Raw genomic sequence first — 9,060 nt, 5'->3', positions numbered from 1 at the left:
ATGGGGCCTAGTTTTGAGATCCCAGAAACAACCACGGTTAAGAGGTAACAAAAGCCCTAAGCACGTTCATCAAAAACAGCAGACCAATAAAGATCTATCTGAAGAAACCACATAATGTAACCAAGTGATTATGCTTAAGCTGAGCAGTGATTTTTGTAACCTGAGGCTTATTTTTGAAATACTGAAGTGTTTGAATAAGATAGATGTGAATGATTAAACAGGTGATCTTTTATGAAATGTTCAACAGTAAAATGATTTGTTCATGATTGAAATATTGAATGTGAAGCATGTTGTGTGATCAAGCAAATGCAGTGATTTAAAGGAATGATTATGTGTGACAAGTACTGTGTCTGAAAAGAGGAAGTTGATTTTAAACTGCGCACTTACTAGAAAAGAGGAACTAGAGTGTTACCCAATGTTGAGCAATGCTTAGCCTCTACAGGGCAATGATTTTGACTTACAAAATGTTGTTCCAAATATGGTAAAACCTTGTAATGGTTAATAAGTGCAATGATCTCATGCAGGATGCAGACCCAAGTATGGGTATTAGAAATCATGTGTAATCCTTCTGAAATGTAATGTAATCAGAGTATATTCAATGGGTGTGTATTGGGAATGTGACAATGAATCACCATGACTAGGCAACTGAGCCCTCAGACACTGGGTGTGTATTGAGAGATAACTGTATAAAAAGAGGAGACAGAGACAAAGTATTCGGAGTTCTCGGAGTTCTCTGAGTTGTTGGAGACGTCGAGGGGCTTAACACTGGGTTAAGCCTGCCAGAGTTCTTTGAGGACATCGCTGGAAGAAAAGTTCTCCGGACTTTGTTCAAGAAAAGAAGACCAAACTCTGCTGATGAAGAAAAGTTCCAGTCGGTCTACAGAGTCACCAAGAAGAGAAGAAAGAAGAATAGCCGCCGAGCCAAGGAGGGGAAGACGGTATCGGAGACGACAGCTGGAGGCTGCCCTCACCCAGAGAGACGGGAGAGTCGGGGACTTTCCACCACTGTTCATCTGCCCAGGTCATCGGGGCTTCCTCACCACCGTTCCAGCTTCTGCTTCTAAAGACATCTGCAAGACCAAGATTGGCTTTTTTGGGACTTTTCCTGCTCCCCCTGCCGAGGAACAACAATTTTTGGACCGAAAGAGACCTTTTACGGGGTTTCCAGATCCACTACTGAGTTCATCCAGACGCAGGTCAGACATCGGGCGTGGCAGCTAAGGCCAAGTTGCCCGTTCTCTCTGTCTCCCAAAATATACTGATTAGAGAAGATACTTAGAAAGGCTCAGTTTTAATAATTCTTAGTGTAATTGATTTGGTTTAATTATAATTGTTATTGCCTAATCAAAACTGATGCTATGCCCTTGCTGAATTTATTCAATAAAACGCTATATTGCATTTAAAGAGAAGATTAATGTATTTTTTATAATTCATATGCTTTGCATGCCAGTAAAAAGTTAAGTCTATTGTGTGCATTAAAACTAAGAGGTTCCTAAAGGTTGCTTTAGTCCTAACAGTGATTTTAAAATCTTACCCTTGAGGTTTTCTGTTCCTAACCTCTAAAACTAACCTAGGAATATCACCAAGTGCAAACAGAAATAAGAGGAAAGCTGTCGTTAACAGACGTGACTGATAGGTTGCTTGGTTACTTAGGCTACTTAGCTGGGCTGCACATCAGAGTAAGAAGGGTGAAGCGTTTGGAAGTAGACAGTAAGAACCTAGGCGAGTATTCCTCGACACCAGCTTAATCATTCTGCTGAATCCTGTTAGATAAACCACTAATAGGCAGATAGAATCTAACCCTAAGAAACGGAGAGCTGGTCCTGATTTATCCTTAGCAGGTTAAAGAAGGCAGATCTGACGACATGGCGTCCCTGGGTGGGCACTGCTAATCCAGCAGTGTCAAGAAGAAGATTCTGGGAGCCAGGGCGGCTTCTAGAGTCGTCACCAGAACCTGACGGGTGGAGATTGGAGAAGAAAAGGCAGTTTCTTCCGTCCAAAGATCCACAGCCAAGAAGTGATTGACTGAGAGGGAACTCAGGATCACCACCCCTGCATAGAAGTGCAACGGAGCACCGCAGGATAGAGACGCAGCGACGAGGAGACCTGATCATCTCCAAGGGCCGCAGCGGAGTAGCCCAACCGAGTCTGCATTCATCCCTACTCAAAGGTCCTACGAGAGGCTTTGAAGAAGCAGACGACTCGTGAAGACAAAGACAAAGACAAAGATCATGGAAGTCAGCGACCAGGGCCACGATGAGGGCGCCGGGGCGACGATTCCTGACATAATAGGGGTACCAGACACCGAGGCTCGTAGAGCTGAAGAAGACGAGATAGAAGAGACACCTCAAGACGAGGTAGAGCAAACCAGAATCCAAGAGTTCCTGGAAGAAGCAAAGAAAAGGGCACCAACCCCGAAGAAATCTCCAACCTACAGGTACCAGGTTGTGTTAGCAGGGGACGGATGGAGCACCTGGGAAGACGCAGTAAAACAGCATGTGCAAGGCTTCAACCCGAGCTTGGCAACAGAAGAGTTGAAGGCACTAATGCAAAAGAGCCTCCAAGAAGACAACTCCTACACCTCCAAGGGGTTCATCGACAACCAGTGGCAAGTGGTGCTGAAGTGTCCTGCCAAGCCGCCCAAGAAGAAGCAAGAAGTAGAAGAGTGGTTGGTGTGGTGGTCGAACTACCTGGTGGAGGTACTACGAGCAGCCCCCATGTCTAAGGCAACTGCGCTGGTGAGTCCTTCTGCAGGCTACGACTCTATAGTGAAAGCGTTGGCCAAAGAAACCGGGCTGACAGCGGTCCTGGTCTCCAACAAAGTAAGAGCAACCTCTATCCAACAAGACCTGAGAAAACATCTGAAAGCGATGCATCAATATCGGGCCAGAAGCGACGGGCTGCCCGCCGAAGTAGACCGAGAGAGCACGTGTACGAGGCAGGATTCAGCTTCGGAGTCGGAGGAAGAGGAGCCAGACGGCCAGGTGGGGGACCAGGAAGGTGATGAGGAAGGTGACTGGGCAGGCGAAGAACCTGACGAAGACCAGCGCAGCCCAAGTCCCGGACCCAGCGGATGGAACCCTCCAGATCCAACGCCCTGCCCAAGTCCAACGTGGGACCTCAGCCGTCTGACCCCAGACACCAGAGCCCGAGCACAGGCGACAGAAGAGGCAGTTCAAGCCCTGAAGAAGTTCAACAAAGTTTACAGCGAAAAGCGCAAAAAGGGCCTGGAAGCAGACGAAGCGGCCCGGCAACTCATAGCGTATGACCTCCTTCTGAGCCTCACTCTTCTGACTGTGGTGCAACTCCCTGAATCTTGTCGTTCTCCCCTGTGAGTGTGAGTAAGAGACAGAGAGGCGAGTCAAAGGTTAGGGGGGAGAAAACCGACACCATCTGGCAGTGATTACATCTCTGAAGAGAGGCTGAAATATCACACTGTGTTTGTGGTGAGTGTGTGTGTGCTGAACGTGAAAAACAGATTTATACTATATTCTGCCAATTAATAAAAACAAAGAAACTAAATGGAGAGCATTCAGTTTTACCCATTTATGCTTAACGATTGGAACAAATTTTCTTAATATCCCACAGCTTAATTATCAGGAGGCTAATAAGAGTAACAATAAATAATAATTTTCTTTATGCGTTTTAATATATGGATGATCACTCTGATTAGCTGTGATTGCTGTGATTCATGGGATATGCATATCTAAGCACCACTCAAATCAATTAGCCTCAAGCGCTAAACTGACCTTTGACTTTCATAATGGGGCCCCTTTTTCAGCCCTGAGGGTCAAATGATACTTAGAGGCCCACCTGTATAGACAATTAAAACCAGGAAGCTTGTTTTCAAGCTGACACACGACACTCAAAAGGTCTTTTTAACATGCAGCTGATGCACGAGACTAAGATATTTATTACATATTTAAATATTTCAGCTGTTATGCTTTACAAAATGACATTCTTGTAAAGGGTGTGATTGTTTCTCTGCTGAGTTAACAGTCACTGAATCATTTATAGTGCTTTACAGATGTGCCATAAGTGCTTATAATGGATAAATGAAAACTTTTGCATTACTGCATTGTGAGCTTACATTCGAGTGAAAGCCTCACTGCTTGCAAAGCATTAGGAATTTATTAATATTTATGTTTAGATTTTTGATCTGGGGGATCTTCATTTACAGGACTGAACACAGCTCTGATTGTATACAGTTTTCCTGGCAAACTGCTGACATGCAGCGACATTAGTTTTGATTTGGAGTTATGTTTCTGTCCAGAAAATGAATTAATTCCACTAATCACTCTCCGTTTGCTTTGTTTTCAGCCTTCACCAAATACCAGATGTCTGACTCTGCATCCATTTAATAGTCATCTATGTTCACAAGGTAGTCATAAGCTTTGTGCAGCTGCAGTTTGATCCCAGGAAGGTAAAGTACAATCAGAGCGGTTTCCTACAGAGGCTGGAGGCGACATTGATGAGCGAGGTGAGGCTGAAACAAAACAGTAAAGCTGTGTTCTTTAAAACTAAAACAGAGAGCCAAAGATGCCAAGAAGCTCCATAGGCCTATATGCTTAGCACTAATCCCTCCTATGTTACACTGGACCCATTCTTCATACGAAAATATTTATTAGTACAACCTACATGAAGCCAACATGGCCACAGTTAGCCACGGATATCATCCTGCCTTCACAACCTGGCAACCCAAAGTGTCTATTATTGATATTCTGCAACAACTTATGACTGTGTATCATTAATTAAACCTGAATATTTACCTTTAAATGCAACATTAGTGGAAAATCATAAACTTATCCAAGCAAATTGTTTTGTTCTGTTTGTATTGTTTATCTGTTCTCTGTCTGTTATCCTTCTATCCCCACCCCACATCCTCCTTCTATCCCCCTCACCCACCATCCCCATTCTCACCCCACCCAGTCGAGGCAGATGGCTGCCTTTCCTGAGCCTGGTTCTGTCGGAGGTTTTGTTTTTCTTCCCTGTTCAGGATAAATACCGATTCGCACAATCTACAGTTAGCTACCATATACTGTATATACACTACCATTCAAAAGTTTGGGGTCTCTTAGAAATGTCCTTATTTTTGAAAGGAAAAACATTGTTTTTCAATGAAGATAACATTAAATTAATCAGAAATACAGTCAAGACATTGTTAATGTGGTAAATGACTATTCTATCTGGAAACAGCTAATTTTTAATGGAATATCTCCATAGGGGTACAGAGGAACATTTCCAGCAACCATCACTCCTGTGTTCTAATGCTACATTGTGTTAGCTAATGGTGTTGAAAGACTCTCTGATGATTAGAAAACCCTTGTGCAGTTATGTTAGCACATAAATAAAAGCGTGAGTTTTCATGGAAAACATGAAATTGTCTGGATGACCCCAAACTTTTGACCTGTAGTGTATATACACTACCAGCCTCAATTTTTCCAGTTTTTCATTGAAATTCAAGTAGTTCAAGTCCAATGAATAGCTTGAAATTGTACAAAGGTAAATGGTGAACTGCCAGAGGTTTAAAAAAAGAAAAAGGTAAGGTTGTCGAACACTGAAAAATAATGTCCATTTCACAATTATACAAAAAGGCCTTTTTCAGGAAACAAGAAAAGGGTTAACAACTTAAAGCTGTTCTGCAGCAATGGAAGTTGATCAAGCCTTGAAAGTTGCTGCTATCAAATCCTAAAGGTGTTGGAGCTTTTCTTGATTACTTACAACCCCCTCTGTCTGCATAAAAGTATTGTTGGAACACACTGTGGCACTATACCCTCTAGAACATTATCTGAACAGTATTGTGCTGCAGAAAGTAGTGTGTTGCTATAAAAATGGAGAGGAAAAGGCAATTATCAATAGAACAGAGACAGACCATCAGAACACTTAAAAATCTAGATCTTTCCTACAGAGAAATTGTGAAGAAACTCAAAGTGTCAGTGAGTACAGTTTTCTTCACCATCAAAAGGCTCAGAAACTGGAGGAAACTCTGACAGGAAGAGGTCTGGAAGACCCAAAGCCACAACAGAATCAGAAGACAAGTTTCTGAAAGTCAACAGCTTGGTGATAGGAGCTCATAGGAGAGCAGCTCAAAGCACAACTTAATAGTGGTCGTAGTAAGAAGTCTCAGTTTCAACTGTGAAGAGCAGACTTGGAGTTGTAGTTGTACAGAGTGAGAGGAACCCTTTCTATATTGATTTTTTTTTTACTTGATTTGTTTATTTGTTCTATGCTTTCATTTCAGAGTACAATTAGACATTAACATGCACAGTTTCCAATAAAAAAAAATGGAAAAATTGGGGTTTTCTAAACCTTTTGATCAGTAGTGTACATTCACGTATAGGATCTTTCCCTCACATCCTGGGAAAAATGTCTATTATTGATGCTCTGCAACAACATGTGGCATCATCGTGCTCGGCTGTATAGCTCAGTGATTAACACCCCTGACTTTAGCACGGGATATTGGTGGTTCAAATCCTGCGCATGGTGCAGTTGTCCAATGAGGACAATTAAACAAGGTCCTTAGTGCCGCACTGCCTACCTACCTCATGTTGCATCTCTTCTCAGATGTGCTTTGCTTTGGATAGAAGTGTCTGCTAAATGAAACTGCAGAACCATTATTAGTGGAACATCCTAATCTCATAAAAGCAAACCTAATTGAAATAGATACTCATTTACTAATTTATAATGGCAACCTATTATAAACCATTGCACAACACAGATGTGTTCTATTTTCATGCACCAGAGTTTCCTGAGAGTTGCTTCCCTTCTTCTAGCCTTATCACTCCTGTAATTAGTTTCAGTGCAGAAAGAGTAATACTCAGCCAGTCCTTCACACTGACTAGTGTTTTCGGCGCCCGATGATCAAAGTGGGGGAAATGGGCACTGCCAGACATGCCTTGGGCAGGGCTACCAAGCAGCTCCCTGTATGTTTGGAGATACGGGTTATTAACTGCAGTCTACGTGCCTTTATGATACTGTGTTTTGCCGTGTTGGGTGGGTTTCACTGAGGGATTTGTTGAGGTCTCCGTGTTGATAAAGACTGCTGACAGACATATGCAGAAATATGACCATAAACAAAAACAAACACACAAGCAAAGCATGTTCAAAGACAAATATCAGATCTTAGAGGATGAGATTAACTGGACTTTATCATGTTTATTACAAGGTATCCTCCTAATAATATTTAGATGATGGTAGTGTTTATCTCTGAAACGTTATAAACCAGCTTACTGTGATGATAATGAAAGTCAGAGTGCTGAAACACAACCCTAGTATAAAGACTATAAAGACTGACTGTATAAAGCCAGAAAAACAAGAAAACTTCTAATTCCACTAACAAATATTAACACAAGGATTGAATGCTGTCAGGCAGCCAGTGGCAGCCCATAAATGATCTGCAGAGGGTCAAACCAGCTGAGGGTCAGAAACAGGCATTCCCGAAAACCGTGAGTGGACATCATCATCTTCGTCATCTCCATTTCCTGTTCTTGTTTACACTGGATGTTCTTTCAGAAGACAGAGCTGCTGTGACTATCAGAAATGTTAGACACTATCCAACGTGTCAGATCGTAGCTGAGATTTCGTACGTGGCTGTGCCAAAACAAGCTGAGGGTGAAAAAGACCATTTTCATTACTCAGCCAGCAAAAGCTTAAAGGCAATATTTTAAAATGATGTGGATAATGAATTATGTAATCATACAGGACTCTGGAAATTAGCAAAGAATAATAGGAGGTAAAAATAAGGACAGGTCAGGATTCAGTGCAAGAATTTGAACTTGACCAAATATTTCCTAGTTTTTGACTTAGGAGTTACATCTTATTTTAAATCTTTCTGTGTTAAATGTTATAAAACACAGATATCCATACAAATTATGTAATGTGTTAAGCGACTACATGTTTTAAAAAATCCTGGGTGAAGCATGGAAGATATAGAGACCTGAACATACATGATTAAACCTACTACATACAGTAGGCTCATACATACCAGATAAGAGCACATGAAATATACTATAACAGGGTAATATGAAGCCTGGAGTCAGTTGTCAATAGTTTTACTGCTGTTGAGAAAAGCATGCTGACCAGTTTAATCACAATGTGTTAGCTGTTTGGGTTATCTCAAGAAATAGTGTTAATCGCCTCCTATGGAAGTCTTTTTTTTCACCTTGTTAGCAAATTATGAACAAAATAAGCAGTTAACATCATGGCTGAGTATTTCCACCTAGAAACTGCAGTGTACCAACGACAGTCTCAGAAACACACATTCAGATTTTTAGGGTTTCATACATCACAAACCTAAACAACCAATCCTGTCTCCTTGCAGGGTGGGCTTTTCCATCTTATTATACTTTTTCAGAAACTGGTTTCCTGTTCAAACATGTATGTCTCAATTGTCCCAACCTCATAACTCTGTTGCATAAAGTAGTTTCATAGTGTCTGAGCAGAGTCATTGGTGAGCTGGTGTGCTCCAGCTGGAGTGTGTAGTAGAGGAGATTGTGAAGAAAGAATAAATAAACACATTTTTTATGCAAAAAATTTCTAAAAATGTCATTTTGTTACAAAGACTTTCAGAAGTTTAACCAAATATTGTATTTTTATTGTTAGCTATGTGTCATAATTGAATTTCCGATGGATTTAAACATTGATTGAAGTATGCAATTATTTCTGACTTTTATTGGCTGTACTAATGCAAGAGCTGAAAACATCAACTTGGTCACAATAAGCTAATTATTAAATGGAGTATCGAGACAAACGAGCAACAATAACTGCCCGTCTCAGTTGTTTTTGTTGTCCTCCGTAAGTCTGGTTTACAATTGTGACTGTGCTTTTTCAAAACTACTCAGCCTCATAAATCTCTCATGTTACATAGTCCAATTGAAGGCAATTTGATTATATCTATTCTTGTTGATTTAACGACATCAAAAAATCTATAGACTGACTCCAGTCACAGACACAACACAGATGTCGTAAACAACAAGAGGTCGGGCCGGATCAATGCCTTTGGAAGTAAATTTACTGCACCATTATTGCCACACAGAACATGATGTCATATATTTATTTATT

At 41.2% G+C, this 9,060-nt stretch overlaps 1 protein-coding gene across 1 annotated transcript; it reads left to right on the top strand.

The window, feature by feature from the left end:
- LOC129348689 (uncharacterized) lies at positions 1-8,846 on the top strand. Its single transcript, XM_055009624.1, has 2 exons — positions 1-3,446; positions 4,321-8,846. Exon 1 carries the CDS (start codon positions 2,232-2,234, stop codon positions 3,333-3,335), a length of 1,104 nt encoding a protein of 367 aa, XP_054865599.1. The 5' UTR covers positions 1-2,231; the 3' UTR covers positions 3,336-3,446; positions 4,321-8,846.
- Positions 8,847-9,060: the final 214 nt, after the last annotated feature.

The sequence above is a fragment of the Amphiprion ocellaris genome, chromosome 4 (genome assembly GCF_022539595.1).
Source record: "Amphiprion ocellaris isolate individual 3 ecotype Okinawa chromosome 4, ASM2253959v1, whole genome shotgun sequence".
Classification (NCBI taxonomy): Eukaryota; Metazoa; Chordata; class Actinopteri; family Pomacentridae; genus Amphiprion; species Amphiprion ocellaris.
Note: the sequence above shows the minus strand (reverse complement) of the source record. Positions and strands in the feature narration are given on the sequence as shown.

What these genes read in the sequence shown, in the direction of transcription:
- LOC129348689 (XM_055009624.1), top strand. Translation starts at nt 2,232, where the DNA reads ATGGAAGTCAGCGACCAGGGCCACGATGAGGGCGCCGGGGCGACGATT.